Source organism: Neodiprion fabricii, chromosome 5, assembly GCF_021155785.1.
Source record: "Neodiprion fabricii isolate iyNeoFabr1 chromosome 5, iyNeoFabr1.1, whole genome shotgun sequence".
NCBI classification, from domain to species: Eukaryota; Metazoa; Arthropoda; class Insecta; order Hymenoptera; family Diprionidae; genus Neodiprion; species Neodiprion fabricii.
In genome coordinates, this window is record NC_060243.1 from 6,461,775 (window position 1) to 6,477,840 (window position 16,066).

The following is a 16,066-nucleotide window of genomic DNA, read 5'->3' on the forward strand; positions in this document are numbered from 1 at the left end:
TATTATATGTGTAAGAAATATTTGAGTATGAGTATCGAAAAAATACACGTATTTTTCAATTGAAGTTTAATATTATCCAAACGCCTATAAACTCTAAACACATTTTTTTCCACACTTTGATTATATTTTCGGTGTGGGTATGAAAAAATTTTACCAAGGCCGAAATATCGGCCGCTCTAATATACCTATACATATATATACATAATATAAAAATAATAAATGATAATGAACACAAAGCACTGCAGCCATCTGTGAATATTATAACCTTAACTTTACGACAACTAACTTTTAATGCTAACCTCTAAGCCATGCAATTATTAATGCTATTTGATGCAGACTTACAACATAACGATATGTGCATACAAACATGATAACATGTACAATTACATTTGTTGTGACATGTGATCTGCAATTCTACGCTTTCGGGACGTATTTTTATTTTTTTTTCTTCCAACAAGACCGCTCGATTTCTTTCGATATATATACATATATTTCTAAAAATTTACGACGAAGCGATAATTTTAGTTTCTGATGCGTGGGGGGAAAATTAAAAAAAAACAAAAAATTGATCCTCATCATACTTACATTGTCAATTTTCTAGTCACTCTCTACGAAGCTTTTTATACACTGTCTCAGTTTCGTTACAGATGTCATTCAATATTACGATTAATTTTCCCACATTTAACAAATCCCTGAAAAAAAACTAAAAACAAGAATAAAAACACTCATATTGAATAAAATTGAACTATGTGGTAAAGTATTGTAACCCTGTATGTGATTCTATTGTAAAACTCTACACAACTATTGTAAACTTTCAGAGTTTAATAAAGCGTTTTCACTAACAGTAAATTATACGTAGAGTGACGATCAGTCGATCATCAACGTCAAGTTTCTCTTTCGTCGATTCCTAAACTCCCCGAGCCAACGAAATGAAAACGGTGAGATTTTTCGTTACATCTGATAAAACGTAAAAATGATCAATTCCGACATAATCGACAGATATCAGATCTGTAAAAGCTGCGTTACCGACCAAGTATCAAAAGCTTCGCTTACCCAGCGGGTCGGAAAATGAAAAGCCTAAAAAAACCGTCGCGACGCGACGCGATGCTCGAGTTTTATTAATAGCCACCAATCGGCTGCCGCAATTTCGCACGTCGTCGTTGTCCAATCAAAGCTCTCAGATTCCACCCTTGTTTACTGGGACAGCCAATAGACAACTGGGAAAATATACTGAATCGGGGAATCAATTTCCACCCCTAAGAATGAACGAAGCAGACGTGACCAGCGTGGGAAACTAGATTCATTCAGCACCAAGACTGTGCCGAAAAATACGCCTTACGCGTTACGAATTTCTTAACCGCGGGAAACTTGATGAACGTGATCGTCGAGTTGTTGTCTTTTCAATTAAAATCAACCGACGCTCGATGCAAGCGCACAATTATCTGTCGGATTAATGAGTATATAAATAGTATAAATGAGTCGGTACTATCCCCCCCCCCCCCCCCCCCCGCACATTATAAACTAACTCAAAGACTGCACTTTCAGACCTCTCAAAATTACATACGACGATGGAGAATTTTAATGACGTTGAAAAAAAATATTTAGGTAGGTATCGCAGCTGTCGGTTTTACTTGCATGGGATAGACTATACGATATACATGATGAAATTAAACGAAATGCGACTGCGATTTTTAATCATTCGAAATTACTGAAGAATTTTTCTCGACCTGCGATAGTTCGTATCGATGATAACTATCGTCAAAACGGCATACGAAGCATACAATGTCGATATATGTGATACGAAAAGACGTGTCCTACAAGACTTTTGTCCCGCATTTCAGCCACGCTTTGACGGTAAATAAAAAAAAAATATATATATATCTGTATTCAACGCGTGAAAGGAACTCGATAAGAACCCTGGATGGTAAAAATTTTTTATATAATTTTTCCGAGTTCAAGTTTAGTAGAAAATTGCGTTTATCTCGATAATAAAAACCATTTTACGTAGTATACGGTTGAATAAGCGTGCAACGAAGAAAGAATAAAGACGGAAAAATTTCATTCGCTGCAGCAGTGCGGATAAACAAAGGAAAATTTTTTTTTCCACAAAATCATTACAAGGACGACGCCAATTCTCGGGACACGAAAGCGCGGAGTAAGGTTTAAACAAAATAAAAACAAAGTAAAAACAAAAAAAAAAGTTAAAGAAAAAAAATCACGCACTCTCCGTGTAAAAACGTACAAGTTTCGCGTTACTCGTAATTACGTATACCTACATGTGTGAAAAAACCGTGATCATCAATTTATTCCCGATAATTCCGGCGATCGTCAATTCGGAAAAAATTGCGAGCCTTTCGTCTCTCGGAGAGCTTCACCCCGTCGCCATGTCTGCCGCCACCGGGGATGTTCCCCTGCGTGTCGGGGGGTGGTGGTGGAACGATGGAAGGGGATGAAGGTGTATCGACCGGAATGGAAACCCCGTAGACCGTCAGCGATGGCCTCAGTTCTCGCGGGACAAGCATCCTGACCAAAAGCGTCGTAGAGCCGAATCCGAGGACGACGCCGTGTCGGGAAATAAGAAAAACAAACTGATAAACGAGTAAATAAGTTCAAAAAATAAATAACGAGTCAGCAGCCCTGCCGCAGATCGGCTTTCGAGCCGTGGTAAAATAAATACCGCCGAATCGGTTCGCGGCTTCTTTATCCTCGTCTGGACCGACGTCGATGAGACAGATTTGACCGTTGGACGAGAGTATCGCGGTTTTCGAGTTTGTCGTCACTGTGTCTGGACTAAGTTACTAACGGAATAGTAGAAGACCAAGGACCGGGAAGTGAGTATACACGCAACTTGTGCCTTATTTGCCCGTAGGAGAGACCCAGTTCAGCCAATCGCACCTGCTCATTTCCGTCTGTCTGACAATTAATTGACGCAAAGCACTGACGTGAGGATGGAAGGTTTTACCGAACGATAAGCGACGCGTCGAAACGTTTTACGGAACGACAAATCGCAGACTAGCGTGTGATCAATTGAGCAGTATAATTCGGTAAGGATCAGAGACCGGTGACGAATAACAGGAACCGACGAAGGACGACGGAGAATTGATAAGTTTTCCTTTTTGGGTTCAATCGTAACCGTTTGCCTGTTGGCAACTTTTTCACGTCGTGATTATTCTCCACCGATTTGATATGACGCGATGAAAAAAAAACTGCAGGGGTAAAAGTCAAGAACCTATAAGTCTAATAAGTATGAATATTGAGATTTTTAAGGAGAACATCTGATGAATATTTTGTAACGAAAAAACGATCCTGATGTAGCTCAATTGATTGAACATATCGAAGCTGCTCGTTCGGATTGAATAAGAAATATAAAGAGAGGGTGAATAGCAGATGATTAACGAATGTGAATGATATTAATATTCTTTGTTAAAAGGAGGCTATAAAAAATAGCGGACGAAGTATGCAAAGATTACCGAATGAAGATTGAAAATAAAAAATAAAAAAAAAACCGTCGGTGTTCTCCACCTCGGCGGTAACTGCAATTGGCATTATAATCGCGACGCGTATGAAAGAGAGAAGCATAAAAGCTGAGTGAAAAGCTTCAATTAAAAACAACAGTCGTTTGAACGAGGCAAAAGCTCGCTACGGTACGAATAAGGCATCTCTCCATTAGCGATTCGCTAACCTTTTTTAATTGGGTCAGTGTACCGCGTTTGTCCAGGCCTTAAAAATCACGCCTTTCATCGAGCATCGCGAATTAAACGAGTTATAGCGTTTAGGACAGCGTAGGCGGGCGGTAAGGATCCCTCGGCAGTGGAACTCTACGGTTAAAGGTCACCGGATCGGGCGTCGCGACGCACAGGTGATACTCGCTATTTCGTCGTCACTGTATAGGCACACCGTGTGTGTGTGTGTGTGTCCACCACCTTATACGAAGCTGTATGTACACGTAATGCCTTGGCTAATGCCGTCGCGTTGAGCAAAACACGTATGTGCCTGTATAATTTACCAGCCTCTTCGATTCTATCAGGGTACTGTCGTCTATCGGCTGCGTATCAGCTAACCGTTGCCTTTTCCACGCCGTTTACGAGTCGAGTGAAACGGCTATTATCAACAAATGTTACGGTGCCTTCGTCTTGTTTTTTTTTTTTTGTAATTGCCATTTTTATCTCAATTGGATCTTTTTCCCCGAATGTTTGATTTTCTACGCAAGTGACAAGGAACTTGTTAATTACTGTCCTTAAAACATCGTCTAACAACGTTGCAAAGATACGTATTGTTTTTCACCAAGCGTACTCAAAATCATGGATCTACCGCGCACATCGTACAGCCAAATTTTGCATGGTCAATTCTTGTCTTCGAAGACCTAGCCAAAGGTGAAAATCATAGCTAAGCAACTCTTGCCATCGATTTGTTTCACTTGGAATAAGTTTCAGCGATTTATCACCACTGGAGATGATCGTAAAGCCGAAATAAAACGCCAAGCGAGCTATCGGCGGCCATGTTGGTTTGATGAGAAATGAGAAACGCTGACGGCTTGAATCGTCGTTTTAAATCTTGCATGGGCGAAATCGCGTTGCGTGCAACTCAACAGCGCAGCGAATGAAAGAAGAATAATAAGGAAAAAGAAGCATTGATTTAATGCACAAGCCTCGACGGGGTTCCTGGTATCGCCAGTCACTAAATCCCGCGAAATTTTCCACCTAGGGTTAACCACCCTTGGATACGTCGCTTCTTCGACTGCATATCGTGTGCATATTTACCCTTCGTGACTACGTGCACGTAGGTACGTGGATGCAGTAGGTATATTTTTCCGAACCACCCACGCTGCTTGCTTACGTGCGTGCTTTCTCCTTGTGTAAAATCGATTCCACACGACGATCTTGACGGTTGTAAACTTTCAGTAACTCAACGTCGCTTCTCAGACGACTTGAAAATCCTTGGCGCTGATAATCGGAAGCAGAAGACTACCGGGATTTTTCAATTCCATCAGCCTTGACCTTGTTCTACGGAGGCGAGTTCTTATCGTTGAAACGAAAGTCTTACGATCGGAGTATAAAATTTCAACGATTGCGTTTCAGCGAAAAAATAAGTTTCACCTTGCCTTGCATGATAATATGGACTTTGGTTTAATTTTACGCGTTATTAAACAGACACGCGAAAAGTGAATTGAGGTGGATATTTTTGGTCAGAGCGATCTTTACTCATGATTAGGTTATTCGGGGAAATTCAAAGAAACGAGCCACCTTTCAACTCGTGTCTTTTCTCTTCGGAGGGCGATCGCTTCCGCTTTTAAAGACACCGCGAGTTGTGCCGACGAGAAATCGCAGCTTTATTATATTGACAGTATCTTACAATGGGCCATTCGGAACCAGTTCACCCCGTATTTCCAACCCTCTGCCAATATTTGGGTATATACAATACACCCAAGGGGTGGTTCTATTTGAGGCCTGGAATCCGCCTGTTGAATTTCAGTATAAGACAGCGATTTGTTTCACAGTTGGCTGTCTTGTTCTCTATATACTTTAATTGCGAGTCGAAAGTTAATTCACACAATCTGCGGCTACTCGTAAGAGGATTAGTTTGATTGACAAATTAACACAAGTCCCGGAACCCTATTTGTTTTTAAACAGCTATGTATTTCTGATAGTTATTCATATTTTTTTTTTTTTTACACACATTTTACAAGTAAAAAAAGAAAACTGTTTTTACTCGATCTTCAATTGTCTCGATTCTGATTCTGACTTGAAAAAACCGTCACGTACTATCACTTAAAACATCGATTCGGTAAATTATTAGTTAATTAACACCAAAGTACCTCAGCGTTTTTAAGTACGCATAAAAAATGTGATTGATTAAAAAAAAAAAAGGAAAGCACTTTGCGAAAAATCTTGCCAATCGAACATAACACTTGATAGAATTGATCGAATTACGAAATCGAAACCGACATTCATTAATCTGATCGTGACTAAAGTTGTTGGATTAAACTAAAACACAAAGTACCATAAATTGAATCAACTAAACAGGATTATTCGTCTGTCAAATAATTTCTTATTTTCAATATCCGCACACCAGCGAGCTTTGCCAAACGGGAAAAATTATCCAGACTGCTATAATTTCAATCGTCTCTCGAAAAAGCTCGACACATTCATTGCGCGGTTAAAAGATTCTTTTTTAAGGTTCAAGCTCGTTCATTGACGATCCGATTTCACTTAAAATTCGAATCTCCGCCTGTCCGGAAAAAAAAATAACGAATTTTCGCCAAAAATTAAGAAAAATTCAATAAAGTTTTATATCCAGCAACTTCATCGTGATCAGTGAGCTTGATCTTGCGACATAGTCGAAGTCAACTGATCCGGCCGAGCTTTAACAACATTTTAAATTTAGCGTCACCGTGATATCGGCAAGGAACAGATTCTACACCCTGCACCATTCTACGATCCGTCCATTGACACGGAAATTCTAACGTATACTTAGAAAGTATGCTTGTGTCGGGCGCATATCGCAGACGGAGACGACTACAGGGGAGGTTTATTGCTCGGAAAAGCATAAAGTGGAACACTGGCCTGGATTGCGGTGTCATGGCTTAATGTGCAACGAGCGCAGTTCTGTTCTTCGATTCGATCCGCAGTTCTCTTCCGCACCATCCCCGCCCATTTTCTCCATCAGCCATATCTCACTCACCCCTTCGCCTAGTTTCTAAGCTTTCGACCTTCTCGCATCCTGCGCGCCTGGCATATTTTTCTCACTCTCATCCCCGTCGCTCGGTGTACATTATCATACATACATATCCGTATTCTCTTTGTCAATTTACTTGGAACTCGGCCAAGCATGTCCAAGTATACGCCCTCCTTCAACGACGTAGGATTGAATATCCGGCGATAAATTGTTACGATGCGTTGCATATTTTTTCATAACGGGTCATTTGGTGATTCCGCTTGTTGTAAAAAGGCGACGAGTTCGTCATCGGCAACTCATTTTGCATCGTTGACAGACGCATCTCTTCGATTCTGGGAAATCAAAGATTATCCATACACTGCTTCGGTGTTTATTCGCATATACGATACAACGGTTCAATTTTCATCAAAGCCTTGTCCGAACAATCACGGATTCGACTGTGGATGCAATCACGTCGGATACGAGGCAAAAAAAAAAAGATTAAAGTCGTTCAAACAAAGGCGCAGTTGATGCAGACATCGATCAAGTTGAATTTCATCAAAATCACAAAGATATAATTTTGACCATCAATAAACACAATTTTCTTTTGCTCCGTGTATTAAAAATTAAAAATTTGTATATTTTTTTTAATTAAATTCTGTATAAAATATTATCGTGATAAAATCAAAGTATTTTACCGAATATTCATTTACGGTAAGATAATTGCTTGCAGCTTCTATTGGTACTTGGAATTTATTGATTAGTTTTTTTTTTTTTTTTTAATCCAACGTTAACTTGTCCCGAGGGTAAACTGTGATAAAATCGTACCCCGAAAATTCATCGCTCCGTTGTTAAGTTGGGGGTGGGTGATTTTCGCCGGTCGAAACTTTCCCCCTTCGAATTGCGAGAGTGGGTCGCGGGTCGGAGAATTAATTGTGGACAATTGGAGCGGTGAGCCGAGGAAGGAATAAACATTCCCGACTACGGGGGTCCCTGCAGGTAGGGCAAAAACCGCGTTATGCAACGGACGTTTCGAAGCGGGTATACGTATAGTTCCTCGACAGCGTTCGATAGCCAACCGGGTTGCAGTGGTCGTCGGCCCCGTCGGCGTATCTAGGCCAACACCCTCTCTGCGCTCCTCCGCGCCCCAGCTCAACACGTTTTCAACCCCTGTCTGTCCAACCCCACACATATTATACACCGGAGCACAACAACCCCCGCAGCTCGTTTCGCCCGGCTATCCATGTCGAGGATGAATATCGCGATAGGCATCCTCCGCCGAGGTGAAAAACCACGTTTCGAATCGCCCGACGCTGAGGAAAATATCATTTTTTCTTTTCATTTCTTTTTCTTTTGACTTGACAGAACATTTTAACGCAATAGATATTTAATATTGTTCGAATTTCAAGATAACGTGCTATGCAATGAGAGAAATTTGCTATTTCCGGTCACCGCTCAGTCCTTGACTATTTTCATTCTTTTACCACAATCGACAAAATATATTCCTAGGTACAAAGTGTACTTTGCACAGTGTACATGTACGATAATTTGGAACGATTTTAATTGACAATATTACACTATCTGGTTATTTCGATGTCGTAAATTTTTCTGTTCGGTGAAGTATATTTTTCAGTTGAACAAGACCTTGACGACATCGATTTATTGTTGCACTGTCGACGGGTCGGAAAATTGTTTGATCAATAACATTTTAATGGTCTTTAAATTCAAGTTGTAGGTATAGCCGATCATCTGTTTCGCGATACGAAAAACTCGCACAGTTTTCTCGGATGTATTTTATAACCGTCCGGTTATTACAGGTCAGGAGTAACGAACTAATTTATTACGTACCTGAGATTTCTATAGATATTAAACGAATGGAGGCAAAAAATTATAATTTCAGATTGTAGAATTTTAAAATGTAGAAAGTTGCGAAGTAGAAACGTGAAAACATATAACGCCAAAATATACAATCGCCACAGTTCTATATTTTTCCATACTTTAAAATTTATTTTGGCATTTCATGTGATTTATTTCAGTAAAATTATTACAGAATCAATATATTTTCAACAATTTTTCCATACTTATAAGCTTACGCTGGCGATTTTATATTGTCGTCTTAATTCTACGTTTCTTGCTTTTATAAACTTTATAGACTTTCTGTCTTTAAATGTTTTCAAGTGTCGGATTTGAGATTTAAAGAATTCGAAATTATGACCCTTTTATTGACTGGCCATTCTACTTTTTGACCCGCAAGCTTGATCAAAAACTCTGCCGACAACGGCTCAAAGTTTAAACGATATTTGTTATGCTTTTCAAAATCACAACACAGTGAACTTCGTATTCAGATCTCGAAATCAGTGAAAACTTGATCGGTTGAAATTTCATATTCAAACTTCTCAAGACCTGTATACGTGGGTATAATGCAAAAATCCATCTGTAAGACGATTCATAGAGAATTCACTTGCAGGGCAGGGTAAAAATCAACCGCTATCAATGAAAACTGACGAAACGATGCATGTTCGAATTTCCATTTCCTGTAATAAAATTTTACCAAAAACTTACAATCACCGTAAAATTTTTTACAACCGAGCATTTGTACATATTTAAAATTCGGCCGATCATCCCTGTAACAATCGAATCAAACGAATGTGGTAAAAAAATCTGTAAATCACCGCTAAAAGCAACAAACATTTGAACGTAGTTGCAGTGGCCGAGAACACGTGGATAGACGGATTCGATATACCGACTAATAAGAGTTAAACACACACGGCGTTCCTCGTACAAAAGCATAGGCAATGCGAAAGTCGTGGGAGTAACCCAAGGGATGAGTTTGGGTTCTGGGTACGTGGCTTACGAAGGGCATTGCGTCATCGAGCTTAAACGCGCCCACGTCAGCCCGAGGGAAAATAAAAGGAAAATAAATATTCTCCGTGTAAGGTAGCCCCGAAATCCGTCGGTGCGGGGACAAAAGCCTAATTTTCACAAGGCTCAGCGGCTGCTGGGTGGGTGATTATCCTCTGCGAGCGGCGATTCAACGGTGAGAAGTTAATCAGTCACCGAGCTTAATCAGAGAGAGAGAGAGAGAGAAAAGGATATAGCAAAAAGTGAGAGAGAACAAAAGTAGGTTTAACGAGTGCTAAAACGAAGGAAAAAAAGAAAAAACACAGCCGGTGGCGCTGCGTTTCGCGCATTTCACCCTCGGGGTAAAAAGAAAAAAACGGTAGGATGCAGTGCAGTGTTGGGAGGAAATATTACGGCATGAAAGGAGTGGAATGAAAAAAGAACAAAGAAAAAACGAGATTATATATACCTATGTGTGTCAAATAGTCGAAAACTCGAAGGTTCAAAATTCTGAAATGCAAGATTCCGAAATTTCGAGTAGGATAGAGCAAAGTTCCGAAAGATAAAGTTTCAAAGAAAGATCAAAGTGGTGAAATTTCACCAAGCCAGAAATTCACAGACCTAAAAATCTTCGATCATTCGGAATTTCGATGTTTGACATTTGTTAATTTTCTCATTCTCGCACTTTCGGAACTTTGATGTTTCGTCAAAGATTGATTTTTTTACTCAAAACGTCGCCGCCAAAAAATTCAAAACTCGGCGCTTTCGGAACTTTTCAAATTAGAAATTTCAACCCAGCCCCATACAGAGATACGAAAGCTCTTCCAATTTCGAAGTAGGTTGTACGTCTTGCGTTTTCTCTCCTTTACTGCCTCCTCCTTAATATCTATATTTTTCTACTATTGAACCCCGTCTCTCGGCACTTCCGGTTTTATTATACATCTATTCGGCTATGCACCGCATACATGTATACCTATCACGCAAAACCAATGCAGAGAACAAAACTATCGAAGCTTGTATATTGTGGAGTGTGCGGCGTATATAGAACTCAACGTTCTAGTTTCTGTATCGAACGCCCTGAGCTTTCAGCCTCAACTCTTGTCGAGCCTCGGCTATCGCGACCCTCTTACTTCGAGGCTTTTCTCAAGCTCGGTTATAGGGTTGCACACAATGTCTGCGAGACGGTACTGCGTATTTCCTTGTATACGTCGCTGTGTATATCCTCGATGCGAAGGACAAGTTGGAAACTCGTTTCGCAAGCTGCGCGGCATTGCAAGCCACGAAATATCCAAGTTTAAATACTCTCGACGAATACTTACGGATACAAAATTTCACGGAACAAACATTTAAAAAGAAAAGCTCACTGTCAAAATTAACACGATGGAAAAGATCATCTTTCATCACTTACGAACGAAAATTCGTTCGAAGCAGGTAGTAGAAAATCAGTTTCTACGTCAATAAAAAATATGTCGTATTTAAAATCGTTTGTTCAAAACTCGATTTAATTATTCACGTAGTTGTATCGAATTTCACGACAATTCTAGTGTTCCAAAAACGGACCTGAATATATTTTGCTATGATAAATGGTTAGAGATTTATTTCGAGGAAGAGGAAATTGGCTGATGTCTATAATTCATCCATTGACAATTAACCTTGTATCGTTTTCCTGCGGACTGACACCGATTGTCTTTTTGTGCTTTCAGAATGATAACGGCATTGCCAGTGCCCTCGGTAAAGGTTTTCCACAAAACGTACTACCAAGAAAAATGCCCACGCATAGGAAGTAGCCAACCCGGAAGTCCCCTGACGGAAAGCGAAGCGGTTTTGGCCCTCCTCGACAAGGAACCGCCGGAATATTATTTCTGCGGAAAGGTGAGCGTGCAAAGTTTATCTAATATTCTAATCCATTCCATGTATTTGCTTTTTCATTCGCGTGAGCTGACGATCAGAGGAATTCCAACGAATCTTGATCGTAGGCAAAAAATAGCTTGCAATTTTTTTTCCTTTCATACAGTTATGTGGATATAAGCGTGAATCGAACATTTGACTTTGAATTTTATCAGCCCGTTAATAGATGATTCGAAAAATTGCTAACTGCTGAGAAAGGAGAGAAAAAAAAACTTGTAAATTACAACATTCGATTTTGTCCTAAACGCCTCGAATCCTTTTCATTCGATTTTTTTTTTTTTTTTCTTTCAATAAGTAGGGTATTTTCAAAAAAAGAAATTCTGCCATCATTGGCGATGTTTCTAGCTTTTCCATTCCGTATAAGAAGAAAAAGTATGGCTACAATTACAGAACTGAAAACCACCTGACAGCCAAGCAATTGCAGCGAGTAAAATTTCAGCTTCTTACTATCTTACCGCTCTCTTTTTCCCGTGCATAATTCATCCGTTTGTACGAAAATACTCTATCGTGAAGGACTATCAGAAGTTCTCCTATAATCCATGAACGTTGTTTTCTAAATTCAGAAATAATAGCTGGCTATTTATAACCTCCACTTCTCAAGGTTATTTATCATCCACCGATGTGCATCGAGTGCCTGAAATAATTACACCTGACCGATTACGTACTACGTAAAAAAACAAAGCTTTACAGTCACGGACGATAATTAATTCAAGTGACCGTACGTATGGGTGGGCTGTCTTAATTTGTAAGCGTATAAGAAAATTCTAGCGGACGGTATTTAACGAGTCAGGAAAAAGCGTAGAATTCCTCGATCCGCGGGAATCAATTTGTCGACGAAACATTACATCGCACAGCTAGTAAAGCAGGTGTTCCCGAACTGTATGGAAGCCCCGAAAGAGCGACGACTTACAAAGTACAACTTAGTAAATCACAAAACTCTGTGTTCGTACTTTAGAAACAAACGGGGCTTCGCATCTGCATGTGCGAGTCAAACTGTTGGGCGTTATTCATTCGATTCAATTATTAGCCGTATTTTTCCGGTCTATTTAAACTATCGACTGTCAAAGTAGTTTGGTTGGCCAAGAATCGAGATTATTTATTAATTTTATTTATGAAATTATCGTATTCGCGAGCTACGAATTGATCTGGTAAAAAGTTTAGAAACATGCTGGTATCATAAAAAAAAGCTTGGATCATCAACGCTTCGTTCCACATCGCTGAAATTGTTGATAAACTAGTAGATTTGTTCAATTCACTCCACGATGCTTTATTTTATTGAGATTATTTTTTACAGAGTCACTAAAAAAGATTTTCCTTTATTTTTTTTTCTATTCAGCAATCAATTTGACGTTGTCAGTTATCGATTATACTCGATATTAGAGCTTTTTTTCATTAATCCGGTATATTCGATTTTTTATTCTTTGTTCGTAAAAAAATCTTGATATAACGTACAAACATTCAAATATCTGGACAAATACTGAACGTCAAATTGACGCAGAGTATAGATTGTTGGCAAAACCGAACTACTTGACATTGACATTTTTAAACATTCGAAATAAATGATAACCGATCGCTCAGTTCACATTCGAACCCAGTAGAACAAAAATCGACGAAACAGCTGTCAACTTCTGAATTGTGAATCATAAAAGTGCGTGAAGATTCGAAGTATGACAGGGTTGAAAAATGACCGCCGGTCTACACGCTCGGAAAATTAATGTAAGCGAGTTTCTTCACAGCTGTATCGAGAATATCAACACACTTGCGTACAATCCGAAAACACATATTCCACTCCCTTCTCACTTGGTGCGTGGGCATGATACACCTATTCTCACGAAACCGATGCGTCATGCACGCTATTAAAACCATCTCAAAGTATCGATCAGACGAAACGGCTGAGATATATGTATGTAAAATTTATACGCGTATCAAAGTAACTACGCAGCAAATTTCGTCGTGACGTCGCGTGTGCTTTTAATTTTGTATCCACGATTTATAAGGGATGAAACGAAGCGAAGGACGTCGGTATTTTGTATTTTCTTACGCTCCTGTAATGGAAAAAGAAGATAACGCACAAGACTGATGAAAAATAGATTTAAGATTTGTGCTCCATTCGAATCTCAAGTTTCGAACTTGAATCTAGCAAATTCTGGTAATATTTGAAATCGATTCATTACAGGTTGTGACATAATTCACGAGTTTGGGATTCGAGTGATCATAGTTGGACGAACTATAAGCCGAGAAAAAATAATTAGAACATTCATTTCGGTTTAAGAATTCTGAGTAAAATCAATCGACGAACCGGTCGATATTCAAGCTGATAAAGCTTTTGTTTTCTAATCGAATGAAAAAAGCCACACGGGGCTTTGGAAACATTCTTTTCTCATCGCCGCCCCGATATTGTAACGAAGTGTGAATTTCAGGTGAATTCTCTCCACGTTGTCGTCGGTTCTCTTTTGCTCGGAGCCGTCGTCCTGGTCGTCGGTCTCGTCCAGCTTGCGCCTGGAGCAGAAGCAGCGCAGAATTCGGCGGCCCTTATAGCAGCGGGCTGCGGCCTTTTGGTCGTTGGAGTGCTTTTGGCACCCCTCAGAGCGTTGTGCATAAGGCGGCAGAAGGCCGCCCACAAAGACGGCGCGCATCAACGCAGCGTTACCAGTATAGACATGCTCTTGGCACAGCATAGGTGAGAGAAACGAATTTGAAAATTTAAACCTTAGATATCGATGCCTTGATTTCACATTACTTCAAAATTGTTGAAAACCTATCGCACTGAGAGAAATTTTTATTTCCGCTTACCGCCAAGTCCTTGACTATTTTCATTCTTTTACCACGATCGACAAAATATAGTTCTAGGTAGAAAATGAAAATTAGTTTTATAGCTGTTACCGAAAAGTCTGGTATCCGTTGCTATTCTTTCTCATTACGATCACTGTTAATATATTATAGTTACGAAAAATTACGAATTGACGTTGAAGCTTTGTTAACTAAAAAAGTAGAGCAAACCTGAAAAACTGATTTTGCGTCGCAATAACCAAAAAAAATGTTTAGGCGTACCTCGTTTTTCCTAATTCCAACAATATTCAAACAGTTTTTTTTAACTATACCTATTTTACCAAATTTTTCTAGTTACTGTAACAAATGAAATTTTTCTCAGTGCAAGTCGGTCCGATTTCACTCTACGATATCTAATTTTATTCAGAAGCCTGCCTCGCGTTAAGATTAATAAAAATTGTCGATTTGTGTTGAAGAAATTTTTTTGAATCAAGGCAATTCTTTCTCTTCGTGAGTCGATTTCAACGACGTTTGATTTTTTTTTTTCTTCGTATTAAAATTCTGTCGAGCAAAAACTCGCACGTTATGACGATTGCTGCTAATTTTATCATCAAAGTACAACGAAAATGATTTATCGAGGTTTTGAACTCGCTTATCGATTTCCATCGAGCTCGACGCGAGGAACTTGGCGTAACTGCGCTATAAACACGTGGGATAAATAATTTTTCAACAGAGATTTCACGGTCCTGATGCCCGACGAGCTGGAAGATCTGGTTGGCCGACCGACCGCTGCTTTGGAGAGCAAAATTCGTAAGCAGGGTCACAACACCTAGGCCTCGGTAACGCCGTCGGACGGTTCACCTGGAAGCGAAACACCCTCATCCCCGCAACAGCCGAAATCACCACCGAAAATTAACCACCATATCGTTAACGCGACGAATTACACGCACTCGCACAACATGCGTAAGCACAGCCTCGTCTAGATAATGGACGTTCATCCACCCACCCTCCACATATTATACGGCCGATCGTCGATGTAAGTCCCAATGTAAATTGCCCGCCTAAGCATGTCATCGTCAAAAAATCACGCTGTCGCGAACTTTCTCATTAAATTTTGTAATTTGGTTATTTATTTTTATCTACTTCTTCTTACCTACTTCCTTTTTTATTCACATTTTTATTTATTTGTTTATTTATTTTATTTTTCTCTCTCTTCCGATTTTCTTCGCAACTGTTTTTCCTTTTTTTTTTTTTCTAACCTCGGTACAACAATTTTTCTCAGCGAGCATTGAAATTGATATACATATTAGATGCATAAAATCGTTAAAGATGTGATTATGTTGATGACGAAAAAAAAAAATTTGACTCTTTGATCGATGATTGTGTTGATATTGAGAAAAAAAAAAATTGAATGAAATTGTAAAGATTTGTATATTCCTTTTCTTTCTAGTGTTTTCTGTCTTTTTTTAATTCGTAAATAATCCCCTGTACCGAGTTTGAATTACAGCATATTATTAATATATAACAATAGACAATTGTGAATGTATAGAATAACATTATGTATAAGATATCATGAATTTTAGCGATTAAACGTTTTTTCTATATCATTCTAAAAGAAATGAATTCGGTATATGCACATAGGTATATAATATATATATATATATATATATAACCGAATATATATATATATATATATATATATACAGACATGTAGGGTAGACCCAAAACAACGAGACCGATTTGAAGCGTGAATGAAATTCGAACGCGTTGACCGATTTTCGAAAACTTTATTTTTCTTGAAACTAGAAAAATGAATCATTCGTGTCGCGTTTGAAAATCTGAAAAATCTTTATTCACTGGTGAGATGCACGCTCTTGAAAATCGGCTTTTGAAA

General features: G+C 39.1%; 1 protein-coding gene across 1 annotated transcript; it reads left to right on the plus strand.

Moving 5' to 3' along the window:
* The first annotated feature begins 2,498 nt into the window (after positions 1-2,498).
* LOC124183445 lies at positions 2,499-15,826 on the plus strand. Its single transcript, XM_046571943.1, has 4 exons — positions 2,499-2,831; positions 11,199-11,367; positions 13,824-14,083; positions 14,906-15,826. Exons 2-4 carry the CDS (start codon positions 11,200-11,202, stop codon positions 15,003-15,005), a joined length of 528 nt encoding a protein of 175 aa, XP_046427899.1. The 5' UTR covers positions 2,499-2,831; position 11,199; the 3' UTR covers positions 15,006-15,826.
* The last annotated feature ends 240 nt before the right edge of the window (positions 15,827-16,066 follow it).

Bases quoted from the DNA above. Each gene is read 5' to 3' on its own strand.
- LOC124183445 (XM_046571943.1), top strand. From the start codon at position 11,200: ATGATAACGGCATTGCCAGTGCCCTCGGTAAAGGTTTTCCACAAAACG. The intron at 11,368-13,823 runs GTGAGCGTGCAA...TGTGAATTTCAG, and splicing joins AATATTATTTCTGCGGAAAG to GTGAATTCTCTCCACGTTGT. The intron at 14,084-14,905 runs GTGAGAGAAACG...ATTTTTCAACAG, and splicing joins ATGCTCTTGGCACAGCATAG to AGATTTCACGGTCCTGATGC.